This window comes from Daphnia pulex, chromosome 8 (genome assembly GCF_021134715.1).
Source record: "Daphnia pulex isolate KAP4 chromosome 8, ASM2113471v1".
Taxonomy (NCBI): domain Eukaryota; kingdom Metazoa; phylum Arthropoda; class Branchiopoda; order Diplostraca; family Daphniidae; genus Daphnia; species Daphnia pulex.
Window position 1 is genome coordinate 9,325,927 of NC_060024.1, and position 26,231 is coordinate 9,352,157.

At 43.9% G+C, this 26,231-nt stretch overlaps 3 protein-coding genes across 5 annotated transcripts; all 3 read left to right on the forward strand.

Annotated features, from left to right (window-relative positions):
• Nucleotides 1-1,333: 1,333 nt before the first annotated feature.
• Nucleotides 1,334-6,077, forward strand: LOC124200694 (lipase 1-like). Of its 2 annotated transcripts, none has more exons than XM_046596994.1 (10): nucleotides 1,334-2,027; nucleotides 3,072-3,126; nucleotides 3,317-3,511; nucleotides 3,638-3,664; nucleotides 3,774-3,864; nucleotides 3,931-4,174; nucleotides 4,261-4,419; nucleotides 5,317-5,401; nucleotides 5,488-5,636; nucleotides 5,721-6,077. In XM_046596994.1, the coding sequence occupies exons 1-10, from the start codon at nucleotides 1,629-1,631 to the stop codon at nucleotides 5,862-5,864; spliced, it is 1,548 nt and encodes a 515-aa protein (XP_046452950.1). In that variant the 5' UTR covers nucleotides 1,334-1,628; the 3' UTR covers nucleotides 5,865-6,077. The 2 variants fall into 2 exon arrangements, with proteins under 2 accessions (XP_046452950.1, XP_046452951.1); XM_046596995.1 differs by lacking the exon at nucleotides 1,334-2,027 and adding an exon at nucleotides 2,102-2,886.
• A 650-nt stretch (nucleotides 6,078-6,727) lies between these two features.
• On the forward strand, nucleotides 6,728-11,019 carry LOC124200696 (gastric triacylglycerol lipase-like). Its single transcript, XM_046596998.1, has 12 exons — nucleotides 6,728-7,429; nucleotides 8,104-8,176; nucleotides 8,552-8,683; nucleotides 8,793-8,819; nucleotides 8,901-8,988; nucleotides 9,186-9,283; nucleotides 9,400-9,545; nucleotides 9,739-9,897; nucleotides 9,987-10,071; nucleotides 10,188-10,241; nucleotides 10,334-10,425; nucleotides 10,515-11,019. Exons 1-12 carry the CDS (start codon nucleotides 7,217-7,219, stop codon nucleotides 10,728-10,730), a joined length of 1,383 nt encoding a protein of 460 aa, XP_046452954.1. The 5' UTR covers nucleotides 6,728-7,216; the 3' UTR covers nucleotides 10,731-11,019.
• Nucleotides 11,020-11,630: 611 nt separating this feature from the next.
• LOC124200698 (peroxidase-like) lies at nucleotides 11,631-26,031 on the forward strand. Of its 2 annotated transcripts, XM_046597000.1 has the most exons (19): nucleotides 11,631-11,880; nucleotides 11,952-12,098; nucleotides 19,237-19,578; nucleotides 19,687-21,935; nucleotides 22,031-22,500; nucleotides 22,563-22,857; nucleotides 22,935-23,164; nucleotides 23,228-23,273; nucleotides 23,349-23,443; nucleotides 23,508-23,540; nucleotides 23,622-23,818; nucleotides 23,923-24,163; nucleotides 24,245-24,590; nucleotides 24,650-24,806; nucleotides 24,886-24,970; nucleotides 25,042-25,130; nucleotides 25,210-25,408; nucleotides 25,474-25,576; nucleotides 25,648-26,031. In XM_046597000.1, exons 5-19 carry the CDS (start codon nucleotides 22,041-22,043, stop codon nucleotides 25,748-25,750), a joined length of 2,679 nt encoding a protein of 892 aa, XP_046452956.1. In that variant the 5' UTR covers nucleotides 11,631-11,880; nucleotides 11,952-12,098; nucleotides 19,237-19,578; nucleotides 19,687-21,935; nucleotides 22,031-22,040; the 3' UTR covers nucleotides 25,751-26,031. The 2 variants fall into 2 exon arrangements, with proteins under 2 accessions (XP_046452956.1, XP_046452955.1); XM_046596999.1 differs by lacking the exons at nucleotides 11,631-11,880; nucleotides 11,952-12,098; nucleotides 19,237-19,578 and having other exon boundaries at nucleotides 21,604-21,935; nucleotides 22,014-22,500.
• The last annotated feature ends 200 nt before the right edge of the window (nucleotides 26,032-26,231 follow it).

Sequence of the window (26,231 nt, forward strand, 5' to 3'; positions counted from 1 at the left end):
GTCAACTTTGAATTTATAACTCTCTGTTTTTTCTTCTCAAAAAGTGAAATTTTGAACAAATATTTCGGGCGATGAATTTGAATCGAAAACAAAAATAGCGGTCGATGTTACGGTACACAACTTTCCATCCATAACGAAAAAAAAAAGTGTTGCTTCAACACAACACTGCTGTTATGGCTATACGCATAGTGATGTTACCGCTGCGACGGCGTATAATAATCTTCTCGCAGATGTCTACGAAATAAATCAGCGGAGCCATCTAGTCTAAACAAAGTGTCGTATCCCGATACTACAGCTCGCCCATAGCCAAAATACCTGGGACGGAAAGCGCTATATAGGGGCCGGTCACCGAACCAAACACGGTCCGGCATCAACCCCCAGTCCTCGACAACAACAAACACACCAACCGAAAAAAAAAAAATAAAACGAAGAAAGAGAAAACTACAGCGTGAAAATTATTGCACCACAAGGCCCTTTTTTTTCTTTCGGCCATCAGTCGTCGTGAGGGGATATGTAATAGAGCTCTCGGCCGGGAGTCGTCCCTGACAAGTCGCAACAACAGGACCACTTAGAAGGTATATATACACAAAGGAGATAGATTTGACGCCACGTAATAAATGAAAAATGCGCCGTGTTTAGATTGGGAGAAAGAGAAAAGGCCCCCAGACTACTGAGACTGAGAGAGAGAAGCCAGCCAAGGATCGTCCATAGTGGGTTAGTGGGTTGACTGTTAAACGCTTTTGACGCTGGGAGTCTATATCTGAAAGGACAAAAGAGAGCTAGAGAGCTAGAGAGAGACGGGCATTATATAAAGATGGAAAGAAGATTTGAGAGTTTTGAAGCTTCTGTTGGGATTCGATCAAAAAAGAAAAGAAAAGAAAAGAATGGAATGCTCCTTTGCTTACCAAAAGTCATCGGTTATCATAGAGGTCTAATACATAATACATCTAATGTCTACGCTGCTGCTGCTACTACTACTACCGGCTATAGGGTGAAATGAAAAGAAAAATGGGGATAAAAAAAGGAGGGACCCGTTGAAGAAGAAAAAGAAGAAGAAGAAGAAAAGCGAGAATAGAATTAAAAGGGCCGGGCAGTGGAGCATCAAAGAAGGGCGCGATATCTTTTGGTTCCAGCAGCGAGCATTTGGTTCCTGCCTAGTTGGCTGGACATGTCCAACCGTCGTCCCAACAAGAATACAATAAAATAACGAAAGAAAGAAGAAAAAAAGATAGATAGAGAGAAAGAGAATGGAAGAAGAGAAAGAAAGAAGAAAGGGGGAGTGTTCACGTGTTGCTGTTGTGTACTACCCAGCAGACCCTAGCCCCGTAGTAGTAGTAGTACCATACCTCCACTGTGCTACGGTATATATATACATGCACACGCTATATGTACACAAGAGCGGGCCAGGGCATCAGTTGAAGCTGGCAGTTCCGTCCCGACTGACGTGCACTGCTCAACTCGCACCACCACCGCATCAATTTTAAACCGCGCGCTCTTCTTTTTCACCTCTTATTTTCCGTTTGGACGACACTAACTGCTGGGCTCGAGAGCTCGGCGGATTGACTTAGACGACGAGACACTATCGACTCTTGAAATTCCCTTTCGATCCATCAGTCCGGTTGTTGTTGATGTTGTTTTCAATAGTGCTGCCGCCCGTGATGCAGGTCTGCCGGAACTCTCACGACGGCTTTCGGTGGATGTTGCGGTTGTCTTCCTTCCTGGGCATCTTCTGGTGGTGTTCTTGTCTCCTGCTACTGGCATCCGCATCGCTGGACGCTACGTCGACCAACAGCAGCAGCAGCGGCGGAGGCGGAAGCGGAGGAAATGACAGTAGTAGCACTAGTCGAATGTTTGGCGGGTTTCTCTTCCGGCGGAGGACAAATCAAGTGGGCGACAGCAGCCACAACAATCTCAACGTCGAGGAACAAGTTTTGCCGCTGGATTGGACGCTGGACGATGCGGAGGACAAGACTTTCCATTCGGACGACGTCCGGCTGCCGTTGGATCCGGAGGCCTACATGAGCTCGGTAATACACGCTAATGTTATTATCCGTAAATATTTCTATAGACATTATTATTATGCCTTTTGCTTTTTATTTATTTATCTTATTTGACTGGGAGGGAGGGGAGGTGAAGGCCATCAGGTTGTGACTTGATTTGACGTCAGGGTCACCGACACTTTGATTTGTGAGGGATCAAAGTGAGCCATCAAGAAAGGTCACTCAACTCCTCCGGTGACTCTTTTTCAAACGGCCGAAATGGGAGGCATGTGTGTGTCTGTTGAGAAGGTTGACGAGGGTTCTTATCTAATGGGAAGCGGAACTGACTCACCGACCCTTAGTTGAAATATGTATATCGCTGCTAGTTAGTCTAGCTGTATAGTTATAAGCCTCCGCTGGAGATTTCTCCCATCCAGGGAAATCCACCTGCCCCTATGCCCATATCGCAGGCTCGTATCAGTTTGTCACCATAGCTTTCTTCTGACATATTATACATTATCTATAGACTGGGCTGTATAATTTTATTTTTTCCTTTACTACCTGGACCAGCGCGGGGGCTCTCAATTTTTGTTTTCAAGACATGCTGGCTTATATAAATGGAAAAGCTGACTTTTTCTTTTCTTTCTAATCTACTCAATTTTTTTTTCCTTTCTTGATTTCCTTATTGCGCAATCGTGAGCGAATCACTCTCTTGTTGGCGGGGTTAAGTTGCGACCGCGCGCACTTTCTCAAAAATTTAAATATCGAAGCAGCGCGCGATGACGTTTGAATTGCTCCTTGTATCCCGGCCCACCAGCTGATCTGTTGCGCTGGAGGAAATGTGAGAAGCGACGAGATATATACGAATCTAGCGTATCATTACCATCGGGACGACATGCCATTATATGTACGCTCTCTTTTTCTATTATGCATTTCTTGCGTGTGCCATGTCTTTGAAGGTGAAATTATGCGCTTTCGGTGATTGTTATTTTTAGTCTTTTGACATTACGTTATGCCATAAGTATGAATATGCAAATTTACCGTTTTTGAAGAGAGAAAGAGAGAAAAAAAAGTGTTTCTATTATTTTTCAGCCAGAAATCATCAGGAACCGCGGGTATCCGTTGGAGATCCATCACGTGACCACAGGTAAGCCATATGCGCGAGCAGAGGGGGCGTTGCGATCCTCTTTCAACCATTATTTCGTACAGTGCTTGCTGGCGCAATTATATGTGCGCTTCTGTGGCCCGTCAGTACTGTCTAAAAAAAAACATTAAAAGAATTCCAAAAAGGAAAAAATTTAAAAAACAAAAAACCTCAAAATGTGTATAAATAACAGACGACGGGTACATACTGGAACTCCATCGCATCCCTCCCAGACATAACGGGTTGTCGCCATTGAACGGACCCACTACCGGTAAAATCCACGACGATTACGAAGCGACCGAAGGAAGAGGACGGCCGGTGTTTCTGCAACATGGTGTCTTTAGCTCGTCCGCCTGCTGGTTACTTAACCCAAGTCATCGATCTCTCGGTTTGAGCAATATTTTTTTGAGTTCAATTAAACATGACGTATTGTGGACCTTGTTGGGAATAAATTGATTAACGTTCACTTTTTTTTCCCCCCGACCACTTCTTTTGTTTTTGGTTTAATATATAGCTTTCCGGCTGGCTGATCTCGGTTACGGTAATATCAACAATTAAGAATAAACCATTTTTTAAAAAGAAATATCATCATAACATAATCATAGAAGAGTTTGAGAGAATTTGAGTGGTGTTATAAATAACGAACGCAGATGTCTGGATGGGCAACACGCGAGGCAATATCTACTCCCGAAATCACGTCGAACTCGATCCTGATCAAGACCCAGAATTCTGGCAATATTCGTGAGTGCAACTAAATAATAATAAATGGCCAAATGATTGAATTGTTGAATGATTTGTTTAATTCAGATGGGACGAGATCGGCTACTACGACATTCCCGCCTGCATCAACTACGTCCTGGCCGTCACCGGCTGGGACAAGTTGGTGTACGCCGGACATTCGCTGGGAACGGGCCTCTTCTTCATCGCCATGATCCAGCACCCAGAACTCAATTCGAAAGTGCACCGCATGTTGGCGTTGGCGCCCATTTCCAGCAAACATAACTTGCGGAGCCCATTCCGGCTCGTTTCTCCCATCATCGCCCGATTAGCGGTATATAAAAATCGATTTGAATCCCCAGCCAAATTCCAGTTTGGATTGATACCCATTTGACGATATGAATATTGACGCAAGAACAGGTTGTGATGGACAAGATGCCGAAGAAAGCCATCTTCGATCAGGATATGAGTTTGAGAACGTTTCAGAAAAGATTATGCGAGCGCAATTTCTTCAAGGCCTCGTTCTGTCGTGATATTCTCTTCCTAATCGCAGGCGCCAATCCGGACAACTTTGATTTGGTGCGTATATTCATAGAATGTTTTGTTTTATTATTCAAAATATGTAGGTAGTATATGGATACAAATAATGTTCTTATTCACATGACATTTGAATAGACACACAGGATACCAACAAAAAAAGCGTTTCACGAACGAATTTCCTGAGCGTGAATAAAAGGAAATCGTGTACTTACTATACCATCGAAAGTTTTGTTTTTCTTTTGTTCAGCAGGGCGGGCGTACACACATGCAGCAGTTAGTTATAAATAAAGAGAGCCACAATGCTTCTCATTGAGATTGTCCCACGACACGCCTTTTGTTTTGGAATCTAAACGAAAAATTGCGCGTGTGTATAGAACATGGATAGACGATTTGTCTGGTGCTATGCAGCGACTCCCATTAGCTCGCTAAGCGAAAGTGCGAAAGCCAGTGTGTAAACATTCGGACGTTCTAAACGCTATTGCACACACACACACACAGCGCTGCACGGAATAGGTACTAGCTCTTTTGTGTTGGCAGGTCAGAGAAATCAGCAAGCCCTTATACAACGCCGTTTAAGAGAGCTATACAGGCAACTCTCTAATAGAAGAAAACTGCGCTCGGGCGCAAGCGGACGATTGAAAGAAAGAAAGACAAAAAATTTAGGAGCGCTGGGCTCCTAGATATTTCTGTGTAGCTATGTATCCTTTTGAAATCTCCCGGGGAAATTCCGTGTCGACATCCGAGTATGTAAGGTAGATTGATTTGAGAGAAACGGGGTGGATATCGAAACTATATGGCTGGCTGCAAGAGTATCTAAAGAGAAAAGTAGAAAGACAGTTATGCCGGGCGATAAAATCTATAAGAATACCTATGCGTGTGTGTGCCATACCTGAAAATATAACCCTTTTTGTCATTGTCAATTTTGTCTGTGTTAAGAACCTGTTGCCATCGGTGAACGCTCATCTCTTTCAGGGGACTTCCATTCGGGTGATTGCTCAATTCGCCCAGCATTACAACACAGGTATATCTAAACTGGTTAGATTGAATGTCGCCTGAGTCTCGGCTATTTTCATTCAGGTTATTTGACTTTATTTTTTTTTTTAAAAGGCAAGGAGATTTTCCAACATTACGACTTTGGCAAAAAGGGCAACTTGGAGTTGTACGGTACACCGGAGCCGGCCGTCTACGACTTGAGCAAAGTCACTGCGCCCGTCTATCTCTACTACGGTCTTAACGACCTCATCTCTACTCGCGAAGTAAGTTAGAGAAACCCCCCTATTAAAATGAGTCTCTAATCAATAGAAATTAACGGCCAATTTTCCTGTCGTACGGATTTGTAGGACAGTGAATGGGCAGCAAGCCAGCTCGGCAACGTGAAGGGCTTGTTTCAAATCGACGACGACTTGTTCAACCACTGGGACTTTCTTTGGTCCATCAACGTGAACGAATTGCTCTACAACCATATACTACCGCTCTTCCGTTAATGACTACCCTCTCGTCCGCTTCCGCAAAAAAAGAAACAACAAAAAAGTTCCGAGTTTCCAATTAAAAAAAAAAAGAAAAGAAGGTTACGTGTACAGCAGCATATCATTCGTCCTTATTATTTCGGCCATGTATAAATCGACGCACCGTACCGAAAGAGCCAGGCGGTACAGCACGAAACAATAAACTTGCAATAAACCATAAACCCAGCAGAAGGATTGTCCTGATGAACGACGGTGTTTCTATTTTCTTTTATTACATCCAATTTGCACTCAATTCATTTGTGTACGTATATAAATGAGGCAAACTGCTTTCTCCCGAGTGCAAACCAGAAAACCAGTCACCGTTATATCCCTTGTCAAATTTATTCAATTTTGTTTTTTTTCTTTTCTTTTCTTTCGAGAGAGAGAAGACGCTCGTGGAATGCCATTGCGTAACTTTTGTGTATGCCAGGACGCGCGGGCAACTATACATGAATCGCGATTACCGTCACGATCGTTCGAGAAGCTTACAACAACCTATACGGTAGTCCAGTTGCGTTTGTTATACTGGAATAAAATAGTAAGTTATACGGTAGATGTGTGTATAGTCTCCGTTTCTCGGCTGCTGTTGTTGTTGCGTACATAGGGCTGATTATGGCAGATCGTCATGGGAGAGTGGCCGATCCAAGATGGAACTTGACTGCGGTTAACTGTTATAAAGGAGCAACGGGCTTCTTTGGTGGAAGGAGAGAGCGGCAGCAGCGAAAACTTTTTTTTTCTTTTTTTGTTCGTTTTTTGTTTTCAGGTCACCCGACCGCCCCGAGAGAGCCTCCCATTTCTCGACTCTCTTCGCACACAGCAGCGCCTGGGACTGTGCACAGCTACAGCTACACTTCCCTATTGCTGCTTGGTGCGTCTTACTGGTTCTGCCAGTGTCGCCGTTGGTCTCTCCCCACAGTCTTCATTCGTACGCAGTCGAGAAATAGAAGCGAATTAGAAGCGCGGGGCTGTGGATTATAACTAGTAGAGAACTTGTGTAGCATCAGCCGCCTGTGTATTTTAGAGTCCGTAGGCTGGGCATAGTCCACCTGACCAAGTCCACATCCATCCAGTTCCATGGCGATTATCGAGTCGAGCAGTCGCTATTTCTAAGTGTGTGTGTGTACAGTTTCCCTTTTCATTTGGAACTTTTCTCTCTATTATATAGCGGTGGTGAATTGATTTGAGTTAGCTGCTGTCGGGGTATTAAAACGCCAACTTACAAACGTAATAAATCAAAGTGCCAATTTTCACACAAACACGATACCTCAATCAAAACAACAACAACAACGTGCTGTCGACATTTCTTTTTTTTTGAAAGTGTGCGCTGCGCTATGCTGCGGTCAATCGATATCCCGGCGGCTTTCGTGTTCCCAGTCCTACTGCTCCTGCTACAGATTTTTGCTGTGACCAGCGTATGGGGAACTTTACCGTTTGGCAACAGGAACGGCGATTCGGGCGCTGCTGGCGGCTTCGTTGGCGGTGTCGGCGGAGGAAGACGCAACAACCCGCGGCTTCCAGTTAGTCCAGAAGCCTACATGTCCAGTGTGAGTTATTTCACTTTCATTATCCCCTTTTATTCCAACTGTAAAAGTGGAGGTTCGGTCTTACCGGGTAAGGGGGAACAATAAATTCGATTGAAAAAGACGAAAGAATGAGAGGGAAAGTGTTTGGGGTCTATAAGGGGAAAATTGGGGTCAGACGAGAGGGCGCATAAAATACCTGACCCTTCCGGACGGATGCGCCGAGACGAGTCGAGGTTCCTTGTTATGGATGAAAGGGAAAAGAGCGGTTCCTATATAAGTGATAGGATATTCGATCTGACAACTGGGTCAAGGATAGTTTTGCCTATAGCGAGAGAGAGAGAGAAAATCTACCGCAGATGACGCCAAGATGGAACTTTGGACATGGGAGGAGGAGAGAGAAAGAGAAAAATAGAAGAGAAGAAGAAAAAAAAAAAGGGAAAGTTCAGATCCATAACTACTACGGAGTAGCGAGCGAAAGATACTGTATGGTACGATACTCTGATGGGGCATCCCCCAGGCGATGACAACACCCTTGCACTTGGAAAGTTTTCATCTTCAACAGACCGCACGTTTTTTATGTCTTTTTTTTACGCATATGAATGAAAATTTCACGAGAATCTATTAAAATGTTTTATTTTTTTAAATTTGATTCTAATCAATGTTTTGTACGTTTTTTGTTTGATCGTGATTTATAGCCCGAGATTATTATTTATCGTGGATATCCCGTGGAACTGCACACAGTTTTGACCGAAGACGGCTACCTTTTAGGTACATTATAAATGTTTCTATTCTTGTCTTTAGCAACAACTTCCTGCTCTATATGTATAAGCACAGCAAGTACATATGACAAGTTCCGCGCCAGGAACATGAACATGTGTTTTGTGCACATATCGTGTCGGCTCGTGTTCCCTTCCTTTTTCATCATCGGGCGATGATGAAATTCACGAAAACGGACAAGTGAAGCAGCTGTTTTTCCGTTCAAACGAGTTTGCCCAACTTTCACTTTTAAACAAGTTTACATGATGTTATATTTGAAGGAAATATTAACATGGGATGGTCCATCACTCGGGCACTTTACGTTAGAAAATGATGTTCATGTAAGAAAGAGAATAATAATTTTATCTTCAAATAACGAATGTGAAGGGATACATCGAATTCCATACGGTCGGACGGCATTGTCAAGACAGAAAGGACCGAAACGGCCCGTTTTCTTGCAGCACGGACTTCTCAACAGTGATGCTGATTGGCTGATCAATCCCACAGATAGAGCCTTGGGTAATAATCGCATTTCTTTTCTCTTTTACTTTCTTGAAATCACAAAAAATCATTGCAAATCCGTTATACGAGACCGCGTAAATCATCTTTTCTTCTGACGAAATTTCAGCTTTCATCCTAGCGGACCGAGGATTTGGTAATAATTCAAATTTCTTATAATAAATTATATTTGACAAGTGACGTATTTTGTATGAATACGCGTCTATTCTGTACGTAGATGTGTGGCTGGGCAACGCACGGGGCAACGCTTACTCCAAGAGACACGTCAGCCTGGACGTCAACGAGGAGGAATTCTGGGACTTTTCGTCAGTATTCAATTTCTCATTTGACCTTACTCTATCAAATCAAAGGTGTAACACCTTATTGGAATAATGAAGGGTTTCTATAATTAATATTTAAGATTTAAAAATATTAGAACTAGATGTGACGCAATAAGTTAATTATCTTGCCTCAAAACAAATCAGAAATTAATTACCAAACAACAAATTTATAAATTTCTCAGGTGGGATGAGATTGGACGTTACGACATCCCTGCCTGCATTAATTACGTCCTTAGAAAGACCGGAAGTAGGAAGTTGACGTACATCGGTCACTCCATGGGTACTGAAATTTTTTAGTCAACCATTTTATACCTACCTATACACTTCCTAAAAAGAAGGTTAAACCACAAATCTAAACCTCGGAATTAAATTATTCTGAATGCATCACGAGCGCAGGAACGGCGGTTTTCTGGGTAGCGATGATCACCAATCCTCATCTGAATAGCAAAATTGAAGTCATGATGGCTCTGGCACCGGCCGCCTCTGTGGCCAACGTCAAAAGTTTCGTCAGGCTATCGGCCGCCTTCGTCGATCCAATTGAAGTACAAAATTACGAGCCAAAAATTAGTCGTATATAACTTATTATACCCGCTGTCGTTTCAATTTTCTTTCTTCCTCGTAACCTGATTATTTAAAATTCCAGTCCCAGTTACACACTTGTTTTTTTTTATAAATTAGCATATGTAGTAGTTTCACCGTAATCACGACATTATATTTTATTGATAACAAAAAAAGACGTTTCTCCGGCTCATTCGAACGCGAGCCTTTTTGCCCAACACGGGAATCCATCGCCGAATCCGTGAGGTATTTTGCGAGCGGACCCTCAAGGAAGCTACAATGTGCCGCAATCTGATTTTCCTCATTGCCGGTGCCGACCCTCACAATTTCAACATTGTAAGGAGAATAACTCTCTTTTTTTAAAACCGTGAATTACTTCATTATCCTTTGGTGGTTTGACTATTTGTGTGTCTTTTTATTTTTAGACGGCGCTTCCAGTCATTTCGGGACACAATCCGTCTGGCACTTCGGTCAGGACGGTATCGCAATTCGCCAAGAGCTTCAATTTGGGTGCGTATTTTTTATATATAGTAAAACTCATTCATCCTATAGCTGATATAACCACAGGCATTCACTGCTACTGACGAATTCGTGCGGGTTCTTTCATTCTTTTCGTTCCGTTTTAGGTCAAACGTTCACCAGGTACGATTACGGACCTCAGGGAAATTTTGAACACTACGGTATGCTTGTTAATATAACTCCAGTTTCACCAAGTTTCACTCCAATGCAATAAGATAAGATGATCAATGATCTTTCTCTCGGAATTATGCAGGTCAAGGGGTTCCTCCCGAATATAATTTGAAGTTGGTCACGGCGCCAGTCTATTTATTTTGGGGTGAAAACGATCTGTTAACAACTCCGGAAGTATACATACAAACACGTTTCTAAAACTTTTGAAACCCATTAATGGTACTTAGCAAAAAAATTTGTTTTTTTTTGTCCTTTTTAAAAAGGATGTCGCCTGGTTGGCTTCGAAGTTGCCAAACCTGAAAGCTTCCATCCGTGTCGACTACCCGTACTTTAATCACTGGGACTTTCTCTGGTCAGTGAACGTCAACGAGCTTCTCTACAATCGCGTGCTCACTCTGTTGCCCTCGCCTTACTACACGGTGCTGCCTAGTGATAATGTGGTGCCGCTATCAAATACGTCCAGGACTGCCAGAGGTTAATGATGATGGCATCTACCATCAGGTCAACCTTTCCTATGATGTCGACTGCCTCCTCACGAAAATCAGCTCAAGAATCGTGCAAATAACATACGAATCAATCATTCTTCATTATAAATAATCAACTACTGGTACACAAGATGAAACGGAGATATATATATATATATATTTTAATTTTACGGTCTTTATTGCGAACAGCATTAAATTTTCTGTGACTTGCCTCAGCAGAACTGCCAATCAAGATTTTTAAAATATACAGGCGTTTTTCGAGTACGCCAAGTATTATCGTTAATGTTTGCCATTTTTCGTTCAGAGATTCTGCATAGCAAATGCAATCGACAGAAGAAATAACAATTCACGCAGATAACATGAACCGCCTGCCTGCGCCTGCAATGAAACACTGCCGTATTTTATATCAAGTTGGGCAAGAATAACGAGAAGTTAACAGATAAAATTCTAGCTACTTCTGTGTAACATGGTTTGCGCTCGGCCTATTCTTCTCGTTTGTAGTGTTAGTTGTTAGATATACAATGACATTTAAAAAACACTGCATGAAAAAGGCCTAAATATAATTTATACATTAGGTTTCAATGCAGAAATTAAAAATTATTTAAATTTAGTTTAATTTAACGTAATTGAGGCTTTAAAGGTTATGCATAGGCATTATATTAGGCAAACTAGCGTGTCCGTTACACCGTTAACGGTTTAGATAACGTTTCACCAAATGCCCCTAGATGGCAAAATCGTCGAGCTTGTTAAAACAAATCAACTGCCCAGCCATTCAATTGAGTAAAAAAAGGCAGAATCATAATATGTAGGAATAATTTCAATTTTTAGATGAAAATTTTTTTTTTAAAGGTTGGTAAAGCGTTTAAAAGGATATTTCAAATTCATATGTAGCCGCCAGGTGGACTTCAGCTGATGTCCAGAGTCAACAATGGTCAACCAAAATCCTGCAAAACCAGTGGAAAGAAAAAAGAACTTCTCGTTTCGGCATTGATTCTGCGACTCTCAGCGATTAATGTGTTTCACTGTTTTATCAATTTGATCTTCCCTAACAAAAAGAACGTAAAGCTGACCACAAACCACGCTGTCAACGCCATGCTGAAGTCAAGGCATGATTATAGGACTTCAGGAGTACCTACTTTGAAAGGTAATAATAAACATAGTTGTCGAATAGTGTGATTGTGTGAATCATAAATCTAATGCAAGACTAAATTGCAGACATCATTTACGGAGTCATGCCACCCATACCATGATATTTCTATAAACAAGAGTTGCCTTGCTGCTGTGCCCTTGGTGACTGCGAGACCATCTGATTACAGTTGCAACTGCAAGAAAGCATCACAGTTTCTATCAGTTATAAATTAGGTAAGAATTGTATAGTTTTAGTGAAGAATGCATAAGAAATAAGAAATAGTAAAAGAATTAAAATCTGAATCTGAAAGGGAAAAATTTTGTTGCTGTAAGAATTGTAGAAAAAGAAAGAATTTTTAAACTCCATGTACTATAGGCTGTAAACACAGAATATTTGTCAAATATAATCATATGGGTTGATTGAACCACATTGTGAATTCTTCTTTAATAGCATTTTTCTGTGGGGTGCTTCATAACTGTGTTACGGTACGGTAGTACCTGCCCCCTTGCGTACGGTGTGTACGTAGAGCCATCTATTCCCCCTGGCAGTTTCCCTTGTGTCTTGATTGTGTAAAGGGGTGTGTCGTCAAAAGGGCTGAAGGTGACAAGTTCGGGAAAGAGACGTCATTCCAGGACTTGAAGCTGAACGCGGACGATATCGAAGTCAAGTGACGTGTGTAATTGTAATACAGAGAGTGTCGAAACCCAACTCGGTGTATTTAATCAAGGGGAGAAGGGAGAAGATGGGCTGATTGATAGGTGCGCCCTAACACTTGGTGTCAGGAGTGTAGAGCAAAATTGCTCATGTGCTTCACGTCTGTATCTGTATGTATCTATGCCATCCTTAAAGTTAAACATTTTTTTTTCTCTCATCTATCTTCTCTTCACCGTCCTTTCCGTATTATTGATTAGAATATTTCTATATCTCGTAAGTCACTGCTTGTTCGTTCGTCAAATTAGCTGTCACTTTAGTCTCGTTGTCAAGTATACAGGTGTGTTTTGACGTGACAGTGCTTTTGGCGATGTCTGTAAGTGGTGCTGTGCATTATTTTGTATTCTTGTAGTATATGTCTGACACTAATGCCGACGATGGCTCGAGATCTCGTATTCCACGGCTCCGTCCGACGCCTGTCCCATTTCAGATAAATACTCGCAGCACTAGATACAGTGAGGGAGGTGGTACGAGACAGCAGCCGGCATCAGCTGTCCCAGTAGCGGCTCTTATTAGCCGATCCCCAAACGGTCGACTACAGATACAATTGCCAGACACCGCCACAGCTCAAGCTCGTGTTCAGCCACCAGACAACAACATGGCGAATGTCCAGGATTTGGTTGACGCTATTGCGTTACTAACAACCCAGTTTAGAGATCAACAGGCCCAGCAAAACACAAACAACGCCACTGTACAACGACAGCTTCAGCAGGCCCTCACAGCAACAAACGACCTAGTAACAGCTCTGGCTGGAGCTGCTAGAGGTGGTGGTGGTGGTGGAGGCGGAGGTGGTGGTGGTGGTGGAGGCGGAGGTGGCGGTGGTGGTGGAGGTGGTGGTGGTGGTGGAGGCGGTGGTGGTGCAGTTCGTGTAAAAATTGATAATTGTATTATTGAATCTATTCCAAAATTTACAGGTGGTCCAGACGAATCGCCAGATGAATTCGTTGCCAGAGTGGTTGCATTGGCGACAACGGAAGGATGGGACGATGGCCAGAGGATTCAGGTCGCTGTTCGACGATTAGGCCCAACCGTAGCAGATTGGCACGTTCGTGTTGGTAACACGCATGCAGCATGGAACGACTGGTCAGCAGCATTCAGGACGGCGTTTGCAACAAAGATTTCTCTCACCGACTGGACGAGCAAGATGGTGGCCAGAGTGCAACAGCCAGGTGAATCTGTTATGCAATACGCAATGGCCAAAGAAAAGCTGTTGGCTATGGCTCCTGTCGCGTTGACCGACCAGCAAAAAGTGCAAGCGCTCACTGAAGGCCTACGCTCATGGCAACATCAGGCGGCCGTTATGAGTACAAATCCAGCCAACGTCGCAGCATTCTACACGGCGTGCAATAATCTTCCTACCAGCTTGGCAGCACCAGCGGGGGAGGCGCCCTCAAAATCGGCCGATCCAGTCGACCCATCGGCTGCACTAGAAGCTGTTGCAAATCGGTTGGTGAATGACCTGGCCTCCCGATTGGAAAAAATTGTCATTGGCAAGAGTGAAGGAGTCAGTAGCCGACCTCGTATGGGTGAGACAGCTGGACGAGGACGCGGCGGTGGAGGGACGGCAGCAGCACCAGGCGCGCGATTTGTCCCGGTGAGTGACCGAAAATGTTTCAATTGCGACGTTAAAGGGCATCTGGCCAAGGACTGTCCATCTCCAAAAAAGTAATATTGCCGCTGGGTGCGGGGCCGATTCTAACCGGATATCGTAAATCACCCCACAGTGCCCCCCTCCCAGTTATCAAAGTGTCTATTGAAGGTATAGGTGAAGTAGTAGCGTTGGTTGACTCTGGTGCAAGTTCGAGCGCCATCCGGCGCAGCCTTGCAAAAAAATTGGACAAGTGTGTTGGACCTAGTGTAAATTTTCGCGGTTGGGACAACAGAACCGTTGAAATCGATTCATTTGTAAATATGTGTGTGACGTGGGAAGGTAGAAAAACCATGGTTGAACGAGTAGCAACAGTAAAACATCCTCCGTTTTCTGTCATATTGGGTGTAGACTGGATAATATCCAGCAAGACGGATCTAATTGTACGAGAAGAAAAATTGGTGCCAGTTTCACAGCCGGAAACAGCCGAAGCGTTCACCACAGGGACAACACCAGAGAAGAAAAGTATGAAATCAGTGCGATTCGGTGAAGTGCGGGTGAAAGTTTTTGATCGGAAGAAGGCCGTCGTAGAATCGAAAGTCAGTGAACACGTCTATCAGTGTAGGGATGAAGAGGGACCTTGGGACATCACGGACGAGCTAATAGCCTCCTTTCAAGAGGAAGGAAGGTGCAAGAAAAGGAGTGGCCAGTCGGCAAAAATTGTGCGTCGCACGACAATCCCAGTAGATTCACTGAAGTTCGTAGCATGTAGAGTAGGCTCAAAACAAACGGGAACTGTGTTAGTGCGTCCGATTCGTTGTTCCTTTCCTGGGAAGGAATTTTGTGTGCCCTCCTGTCTAGTCAGCATTGAGAAGGGAATAGTGAGTGTACCCGTCCTCAATCTTAGTACCGAAACACTTCATCTTAAAGCACGAGACTGGCTGACCAAGATCGAGTGCGCCTATGATGCTCAAGTTCAATTAGTGGAAGACCAGGAGTCGTTGAAAGATGAAGAGAAAGAAAACACAACATCGAACGAGTCTCTAATGTGTACAGCTGTACATTGGAGGGAGCGGTGGGACGCGATAAAAGAAGAAATTCAATTGGGAAGCGGACTCAACGAAGAACAGCGCCGTAGAGTATTGAACGTCGTGTCCAGACATTTAAAATGTTTCCCCTCTGATGGTAAGCTGGGATCTACATCACTAGTTGAGTTTTCGATCGACACCGGAGACGCGAAGCCGCAACGATCAAACCCAATTCGAACGTCATACAGTGAACGGAAGGTCATCGCTCAAAAAGTAGAAGAGTTCGTGCGTAAAGGTCTGGCAAGACCATCTACAAGCCCTTGGGCTGCTAGCGTCGTCCTTGTGAAGAAAAAAGATCAAGATTTCCGCTTCTGTGTGGATTACCGAAGAATCAATAGCGTGAGTAAAAGGGACGTTTACCCACTTCCGCGTATTGATGACGTCCTCGACCGATTAGCTGGAGCGAAATGGTTTGCCAGTATCGACCTCCTCAGCGGATACTATCAGATCCCGGTGGCCGAAAAAGATAGAGAGAAGACCGCGTTTATCACACCGGACGGTCTGTATGAGTTTACACGAATGCCGCAAGGAGTTCATAATGGTCCAGCATGCTTCCAGCGCCTAATGGATAGAGTATTGCGACATCTTAAGTGGTCCATGTGTCTTGTGTATTTAGATGATTGTCTTGTTTTCGGTTCCAACTTCGACGAATTTTTGGAGCGACTTCATCTCGTTCTAACAGCCATTGGTGACGCCGGCCTCACTATCAATCCGAAGAAATGTGTGTTCGCGACGGACAGTGTTTTTCATCTAGGCCACGTCATCGACGCTGAAGGTATACGGCCCAATCCAGATAAAGTAAGTTCTCTTTCTAGAATGATGGTGAAGAGCGTGAAAACGCTGCGCAGTTTTATCGGTGTGGCCTCGTTCTTTCGAAAGTTTGTTCCAGGTTTTTCTGTCGTCGCTCAGCCTTTATTTAAATTGTTAAAGAAAAATGTGCCGTGGACCTGGGGTGCCGAACAAGAAGAAGCAAAGAAGAAACTGGTCGAATTACTAACAACGGCCCCAGTTCTGGCTCATTATAACGAAGATATAGAGGTGGTGGTTCAAACCGACGCGAGTCAAGAAGGTCTAGGAGCGGTGCTGCTTCAAGACGGCGGAGACGGGCCACGGCCAATTTCTTACATCAGTCGGGGCCTGAATGATGTCGAAAAGAGGCAGCATTGCAACGAACTCGAGTGCCTTGCGTTGGTCTGGGCGCTAGAGAAATTCAGGCCGTATGTATATGGTAAAAGATTTAAAGTTGAAACAGACAGCTCAGCTGTCAAATGGTTGTTCAGTAAAAAGGAAGTTGGGAAATTTGGTCGCTGGGTTCTTGCTTTGCAAGAGTATGATTTTGAGGTGTGTCATATTCGAGGAAAAACAAATTCGGTAGCCGACGGTCTGTCAAGAAACCCTCTAGTTGAAACAACAGACGGTTTTTCCACGATCAGTCCAATGTGTTCATTTGTTTGTAAAGTAAAGTTGCCTACGGGCCTAGAAAACAAGGAGTTGAGATTCCAACAGCAAGTGGATCCTCAACTTCGTCTATTTTTTTTATTGTGTAAAGCTAACAAACAAAAATTCTCAAAACATTTCTTCTTTCAAAATGGTGTGTTGTATAGGAAGACGAAATTTGGCTTCTCTATGTGTGTCCCTAATACCCTTCGCAGTACTGTCTTATATTTTTGTCACGACGTTCCAGCCTCCGGTCATATGGGAGTAGAAAAAACTTTAGTGAGAGTGTTGCAAAGATATTGGTGGCCCCGTGTAACTGTCGATGTCCGTAAATATGTTCTTTCCTGTCTCTTCTGTCAATTACATAAGCACCAGACCGGTACCCCGTTTGGCCTTCTTCAACCGATAGCGCCACCTACAAGTTGCTTCGAATCCATCGTAATAGACCATCTTGGACCTTTCAAGCGAACTGAAGTAGGTAATCAGCACGTCATTGTCGCAATCGATGCTCTAAGCAAGTATGTTGAGCTCGAGGCAGTTCCGGACACTACGGCAGCAAATGTGGTGAGATTTCTGAAGAATAACATTGTCCATCGATTTGGTACACCGGTCCGTATAGTGTCAGATCAAGGAACGGCATATACGGCAAAAGAAGTAGCTGACGCACTGGAGGATTGGGGAATAAAGCATGTATTTGCAACAGGAGAACATCCGCAGACATCAGGATTAGTTGAACGTGCCAACCGGACGCTTGGTTTAGTTTTGGCGGCGTATGTAAACACGGAACACAACGACTGGGACAAACATCTACGAGAAGCAGCCTACGCCATCAATACTTCAAAACAAAGCACTACCGAGAAGATGCCATTCGAACTTGTGTTTGGTCGAGTGCCAAGAACGCCGTTAGAAAATTCTTTATCGTGGCCAGCAGACCGTCCACAGTCGTTCGTTGAGTTCCAGTCACGCGTGGAAGAAATGCGCAAAGAAGTGTATATGCGTATCATCAGTAAACAATCGAAGACCAAAGCGCTCGTGGATTTACGTCGAAGAGTTATGCAGCCACTTCAACCCGGAGAGTTTGTTCTAGTGCGTCGAAAGGCGAAAAAGAAAGGAAAGACCAGGAAATTTTTGCCCAAATTTACTGGGCCTTTTCAAGTAGTGAAACAAGTGAAATCAGGTGACAACGTCTGTGAAACAACATATCTAGTTGAAGATCCCCCTGGAAGAAGAACGGCGAGGAAGTTTCGGCGATTTAATGCGCATGTGTCACAAATCAGAAAATTTCGGCCAAGAGAAGTTGTCTTCGACGAGAGTGAAGATGATGAAGAGAATACGGAGGTAGAACAACAGCCCGAAACCGTAATTCCGCAACGAAAAGGACGACGGAAATCGACGACGAATACGCGAGCGGATTCCATTCCGGAAGAGCCGAAACCACCACCGTTACGCCCATCATCGAGAGGTCGTCAACGGAAGCGTCCAGATTATCTTAAAGATTACGTGACGGAATAACGGGTCGGTCTGGTAGGAGTGTAATTATTTCATTTCATTTCATTTTTCACTATCGTCCGTCTTCACAGTCTCATCCCCCCCGTAAAAGAAGAAACAAAAACAAAGCTATCTCTATTTTGCGTCCTCTCCTTCATAATAGTAACTCGAACATTTTTTCCCCCTCCAAAACTAGTCGTAAATTTCTATTCTTACCTTTATTTTTCCTTTTTTTTGCTTTGTCCAATCAAGTTAACCATCCCATTTGCAGTCACAATTCCGCTTTATTTGTTTTGATTTTTTTTTGTTGTTCTTCCCGGTTTATGTTTCTCGTTCCCCCAATTTTTTTTTTTGTTTTTTGTCTCTTGTGCATTGCGCACTCGTGTGATAAGTTCAGTTTTTCAATTCATTGTCAGTGTGTGTCCATAATCATTCATTATCATTTGGAAAAAAAAACGGTGTTTCGATGTCCATGTATGGCCGATCGAGTCAGGAAAGGCCGAATGTTACGGTACGGTAGTACCTGCCCCCTTGCGTACGGTGTGTACGTAGAGCCATCTATTCCCCCTGGCAGTTTCCCTTGTGTCTTGATTGTGTAAAGGGGTGTGTCGTCAAAAGGGCTGAAGGTGACAAGTTCGGGAAAGAGACGTCATTCCAGGACTTGAAGCTGAACGCGGACGATATCGAAGTCAAGTGACGTGTGTAATTGTAATACAGAGAGTGTCGAAACCCAACTCGGTGTATTTAATCAAGGGGAGAAGGGAGAAGATGGGCTGATTGATAGGTGCGCCCTAACAACTGCCAGTATAATTTTGTAAGTGAGCTGTCATACAATAGCCTGATGGAATACCCAATGGATGTTATTAAGTTAACCCCATGAACTTTTTCAAGCAAGTTATGAATTGTCCAGTGGCCTACCAAAATGCCTGAAAAAGGGGGATGAAGGAACTCATCTTAAGTGAGCATTCTTCTGGAATAGTCTAGAAAGGTTCTTAATAACTTGGCACAAATTGATTATATTACGTTATAGTATTCTTCGGTTTTCCTTATTGTTGACAGTACATTTATACAGGATCAGAAACTCAGTTCAGAACCGCCTGCCTGCGCCTGCAATGAAGCACTGCTGTATACATCAAGTTGGGCAAGAACTGCGAGAAGTAAACAGCTCGATTATATTCCAGCCGACTTTGACGGCCACGACGTTGGCGCCCCTTTTAATCTCGCTGACGGAGGACCGTCTGGAAGGATATTCATCGACACACTCTATAGGACGTTCCTTTTCACTGAAGAACACGGTTCCGGAAGGCCTCCGTCGGACCCATTCCAACGGTGGCGTTTGCGGCATTTATTTGGACATTGTATGACCTTGTTATCTATAAGGATGATCTATGGGTCGATGAGGTAATTGAGTCTCGGTTGCAATCGAGATATGAGTAAAATATTTGTATAAACAAACCCAATGATTAATCCGGACAACCTCGAACGATTTGTTGTCATTTCAACTGACAGTCCATCCGCAGTCTGCTGGAGACGTCGTCGCCCTTCCGGCCAGTTTGTTTAGCATCAAAAGATCCGGCAACATCCTCCCTACTTTCCCAGTTCCGCAATGGCAATGGACGATAGATGCCGAAGCTTTCCGTCCGTCCAGCGACTTTGCTTTCTTTTTCTTTAGCGCCGCTTGCGATCTGAGTCAACTCGACGTTGGCTTCTTTTCTGAATATTTTCCACAAATTGAGCACCATCTTCACCAGCCAGTCATCCAACGTCCAAAACATTCAGAATCTGCCCGCTTTGCCTAGTCTGACCCGACTGGCCATTACTTATAGTTCACAGGGCTGGAGCCGATTGCCGATTTCTCTCGTCTTGGGCGCAGTCAGCTGAAACTTCTTTGACGGAATGGCAGCCGACACCCGCCCTAGAGATGCTGTGTTTGACGACGAATCTGTTGAGGCAAATTCCTACCCAGATGGGTTCTGGGTTCATTTTATCAGCTGATGCAGCTGGATTTGCCCAACAACAGTTGCCAACTCACTCCCAGCGTATCTTTCATATTCAACGCTCATGTCGATTATTTGTACCTGGAATCCGACGCGGTATCAGCAGCATCAAATCGAACCCGACGGTCGATACCTTTCAAGGCGATTTTCCATACCGTTTGATAGTATAACCACGGTGATATGACAATAGGTAGCTATACATCATTACATATAAAGGAAACCAAATCTCTTTCCTCATCTTGTAGCACGCCACTGTGTGTCCGATTTTCTTCCACGTATTCATTTTTCTCTGACGAACCATTTAATAATGTCATGACTATTTTTTTATTATCAACAACACCAACCAACTTTCATGCAACCTGGAGTGACAGATCAAAGAGAATAATTCAATAAATGATCAGGCACAATTAACTTGGCGATTTCAACCGGTTTCATCTGAGCGACACGGTCACACACGAGTCCAACTTTCACCTACTGCAATGCAATCTCACGAGTCAAGACATTCGATTCAGCGTTTCGAACGATAACAAGCTTTTGCACCAACATTATTCATCCACCTGGCCGCACGTCCCCTGGGGTCTGCCGAGAACCCAATATCAGCTTGCCCTCGCCCTGAATTCCTACACCGACGGTATATAAAATCAAGAGAAAGTTTATTAAGCTCTCCAATCAGGTTGGTTGATGACGAAGATGAAGATGCTGAATGTCGACGGTCTGATGGGGTGATGGTTCCCGTCCATCAAAGTATACAAAGTGTCGACAACTATTTCATCGCGAGGAGGTAAAGACAAACATCTCCTTAAGTTGTTGCATTCTATAAAAAGCCGACGCTGCCTTTGAATTTGGTGAGACCCACTTTTTCTTACATCGTCGCCGACCAGTTTTCGAGGCTGAAACTCGTTGAGACTTGAGACCGCTACTTTTACGATCTCGACTGACAGGCCGGTTCTTTTAATAGTGGAGGTATTATTCGACAGCATTTTTACACGGAATTTGAATATTTTTTTTTCTAATTTTTTTAATTGATGTGGTTCAATTGAATGAAATTCGGAAAATCAACGCCCGTCTCGTCTGTGTTAACGTCACGTCCAGTTTCAGCCACTCTTTTCCAAATCTGACTCCGAGCCGTCCGAGGTGTAATTGTTTATTATCAATTGTTTTTCGTCCGCTTCCTTCTTATGCAGTAATAGTAATAGTAACAGTAATCGTATGCAGTATTATTTAAATTAGCGTTCATGACTCGCCAATTTATTCAAGTGTCTTGTCATTGTGGTTTCGCCCTTTCAGTTCAAGTTTTAAGTTTTCTTCACCGAGAAAGTTCTACAAAATAAGATAGTCAAATCAGCTCAGTGGACAGCAAAAATAAAGCGTTGATTACATAAATAGCCGCCGGCATATTTACATATTATTATTTTCATGCTGACTCATTGCGTTTTTTTTAGTGAATTGCATTCAAACTTTTGTGCCACAACCGGATTACAAGTTGAAGTTGACGATAAATTGGCCGTTAGCACCTTTCCCTAAATGCGCCAACGTTATATAAAGTAGCCATTGCGGCCAGCAACAGAGCCATAACCCAACTTACGTAACGCGCACTAGATTGTATAAATATATGGGCGGAGGAGAAGGGTGTCCACCGCAGAGCGCGTTCAGAGTCGGCCGTTGCGGGAACTCATTGCTAAGAGCTCAGTCCACCTAGCTGTCCACCTAGCTGTCCTGTCAGTGTCTACCCTTTTTTCTTCTTCACCATATTGTTGCCAGGTTAGTAGTGCAATTATTGTCGATCGAAATTTTATTAGCGCAACTCGATAGAGTGAAAAAGTCAACTTTTGATTGCAGTTATTATATATACACAGCTCGTCAAATATGGAGTTACGTTGGCTGATTGAAGTATCCGTTATGGGCTTTCTGCTTACGGTGGCCACCAGTCAGAAATATCCGCAGCCAAAGTCGACCAGTTATCCCAACGAACGCGTCCCGCCGGCAAATGGATACAATTACGACCGACCCATTACGACGACAGGCGATGACTATCTTCCTGTTGCTGCCATCGAACCTGTCTACGGCACGAATTCTCCCGGAGGAAACTACAACCAATACCCCAATCCGGCCGGAGGAAGTGATAATGAAAGCAAATACCCAGCCAAGGATTATCATGTCCCGTTGAGCTATTGCCCCGAAGTTGGCGGATTGGAATCGCATTGCCGACCGGCCAAAGATTGCGCCGTGTGGTACAATATCGTCCGTACGATTCCCGGAACTTCTTGCACGCTAGAAAACGGACAAGGCGGCCAAGGAATCTGCTGTCCCCACATGCCCTACAATGGTTCATAGCGGCGTCTCGTTTGTATGATTGATTCCAGATTGATTAATCAATTCTTCTTGCAGGTCGACATGGGGCGACGTTTAGTAAGCCGAGCTCGTGCCCGCAAGGCCTCCAGCCCGACCCTCATCCTGACCGAATCACCGAGATCTCGGTGAAGGAAGCCGTCAAATTGGGTAAACTGCAGATGGCGTCTATGATAGATACTGAGAAGCGTCTCGTCCGGAACAACATCCAAGTCAGACCCGGATCCCAGCGCCACACCCACAGTCGGATCTTCTTCCACTCGGCACCCGCAGCCGTTAGAATCAGCAACAGTTCACTCTACGCCGTTAACACGGCTCTGCATTTAGTAAAGAGGTGTGATTTTCAATGATTCTTCTTCTGTTAACTGGAATTTGGCCAAATCATTTAATTGGATATTGGATTTTTATTAGATATCAAATCAAGCCGGAGCAGGTCGAGTGCGTTTTGAACCATTTGGAACTGAAATACACGACCATAGCCGACACGTGTCCGATTTTCCCCGACTGCGATCTCAAGACATTCAATTCGCCGTTTCGAACGATTACGGGCATTTGCAACAACATTCATCCACCTGGCCACGTCCCCTGGGGTGTGCCGAGAACCCAATACCAACGGGCTCTCGCCCCGAATTACGCCGACGGTATAAAATCACGATAAAGTTTATTCATGTTTGATGATGTGTGATGTACTATTGATTCGACAGGTGTCTGGATGCCTCGACGAGCTACAAATGGTGGCCAACTTCCCCAGTAATATCAATTCATTCACTTTGATTGACGTCGGTTGCTCATTTCATGATTACATAATTTGCCATTTTTGCTTAGTCCCCGTTTGCTGTCAAACTTGTTGATTCGCGACCTCGACGTCGCCAGCGACACGGACACCACTTTCGTCATGCAGTACGGCCAGTTTATCGATCGTAAGTGAATTAAAGTTGACTCATTCTTAACATTGTGACTGTCATTTGCCAATTTTTATTTCAGACGACATGCTGGAAACCATGGAATCTAAAACAGGTATTGTATTACTGGGCAATATATGGCGGAAACTGTTGCTCAGAGTCTAATAAATATTTGGTTGTTGATTTTTTGTTGAAGCCGACGGAGCGTCAGTGCCTTGTTGCACGGACGATGGTCAATTTCTTGACGAGGGCGACCTTAGTCACGGCAAGTGCATCCCCATCGAAATTCCCAAGGACGACCCGTTTTACTCCATGTTTCGCCAACGTTGCATGCAATTCGCCCGTTCCGCTCCCGCGTGTAGAACCGACGGACGCCTCGGACATGTTGAGCAGGTCAGTCGGTTTTATTTGAATTGTTTGTTTTTTCGGCCATTGGGCACGTTGTGAAAGTGATAAGCGATATATCAAGTGATTGTGCTTTTCACTTTTGATTGCAGATGAATCAAAATACTCACTATCTGGATCATTCTGGCCTTTACGGCTCCGACGATCAACTGGCCGGTGAGCTGAGGACGTTCGAAAACGGCGCTCTCAAGGTGTTTGTCCGTCCTGGCAAAGGTTGCCACCACCACGACATGGACTTGCATCCACCCGACAACGAAACGGATGTCGATTGCGCCTTGTCCAAGGCCATCACCGGAGTCAATCCGCCTCCTGAAATCAAATGCTTCAAAGCAGGTCTACCAAGAAATGATTTCTAGATAAATATTACCCAGATTTATTTCGGCATGTGGAATCACGCACTTTAATGTCATGCAGGCGACGACCGAATCAACGTCACTCCCTACATGGTCGCCTCGCAAACTGTTTTCTTGCGGGAACACAACGGAGTTGCCGGATTGCTGGCGGAACTCAATCCGCACTGGGACGACGAGCGCCTCTACCAGGAAGCCAGACGCATTCTCATTGCCCAAATGCAGCACATCACCTACAACGAATATCTCCCAGTCCTCATCGGTCGGGAGAAGATGCAGGAGCTTAGCCTGTTGCCACTCCAAAAAGGATTCAGTCGCGATTACGACGAAAACGTCAATCCGTCCATTTTGAACGAATTCGCCGCTGCTGCCTTCCGTTTCGGCCACTCTCTCGTTCCCGGAAAACAAGAGTATACCTATTATACAACACCGTGAATCGCTTGATTGAACTAATCGATTATTCCCACAGCCTCATCAACCAGCGGAGAGTGAAAGAACGTGACATTTTGTTACGACAACATTTTTTCAAGACGACAGAGACGTACACGCCCGGCAATTTAGACAAGTTCCTCATCGCCTTGGCAACGATACCCAGCCAAAAAGTGGACACGTATTTCACCGAAGAGGTAAAAAGGCTGATGTTGATTGTTGTTCATCACCTTCGTGATTTCTGTATACCTAGTATAATCTCCATTCTCGTCATAGATGACCAATCACTTGTTTGAAGAGGCTGGCAAGGGATTCGGTATGGATATAGTGTCGCTTAACATCCAACGCGGACGTGATCACGGTATATACGTCATTCTCATGAACCAATATGTGAATATGACTTGATTCATTTCATGGCTGATTATTAAAAAGGTTTACCTGGATACAATTCTTACCGCGAACTTTGCGGACTCCCCCGCGCCAGAGATTTCCACGACCTTCTCGACGTTATTCCTCCCAAGGTTCGTCATCATTTGGCTTATTAAATCGTTAAGCTCCATCTTTTTTTGTGGTCAACATGTCAAATTTGTCATTTTACAGATCGTCGAGAAATTCGAGTCCGTGTACGACACTGTGGATGATATAGATTTATTCATTGCTGGTGTGTCCGAGCGACCGGCCAAAGGCGCCATGGTAGGTCCCATCTTCCAGTGTATCATCGCCGACCAATTTTTGAGGTTGAAACGGGGTGATCGCTACTTTTACGATCTCGGCGGACAGGCCGGCTCGTTCACCCAAGGTATTACAGGATAGAAACACAAATATTTGTAATTTTTTTTTAAATTCGATTATTCGTCAATTTAGAACAACTGGACGAAATAAGGAAAATAAGTTACTCGCGCATCGTCTGTGACAACAGCTTCGTCCAGTTTATTCAACCGCTTTTCTTCAAAGCAGAATCAGAACTGTACGTGACTATAAACTCTCACTAATCAATTGAAATCTATTTTTTTTAATCATCTGGTGGGTTTTCTTTAGGAATCCCATCGTGAGTTGCATGTCCTTTGACTCCATTCCTCGTATGAATCTTTTCCCGTGGAAGGAGAATGGAAGTGCTGACTGGCGACTGCAGAAATATTGAAACTAGACTTTATTAACTACTACTTATTTATTACTTTTATTAATTTAGCCTACTTTATTGATCCGTCAAATGATCAATAAAATCAAAAATTCTTCATTTTTTTATGGTTTTTTGGAAATATGAAATATTTTGATTCTTCACTTCATCGCTTTATCACTGGTAAAACAGGAAATATTTCGCGGTGAAATTGTGGGATGTTTCATGCTTATTTACAGTTTAACAGAGTTCTGGAATCGTGTAAAATCTTGTGTTTATTAACGAAAGAAAAACTCGCCGTAGTATTATCAGAGTTATAGAATTCCACCCCCTTTCCCCCAAGAAAAAGAGTGTGGAGAAGTAATTAAAATTTGAATCCATTTATAAATGTTAGTCTCAAGAAAAATGGAATTCGTAGTAGTGCGACTACATACTACCTCAACTACTATAACATCAACGACATGCTTTTGCTCTATTCCCTGTTGTCGTTACACGCATCTATGGG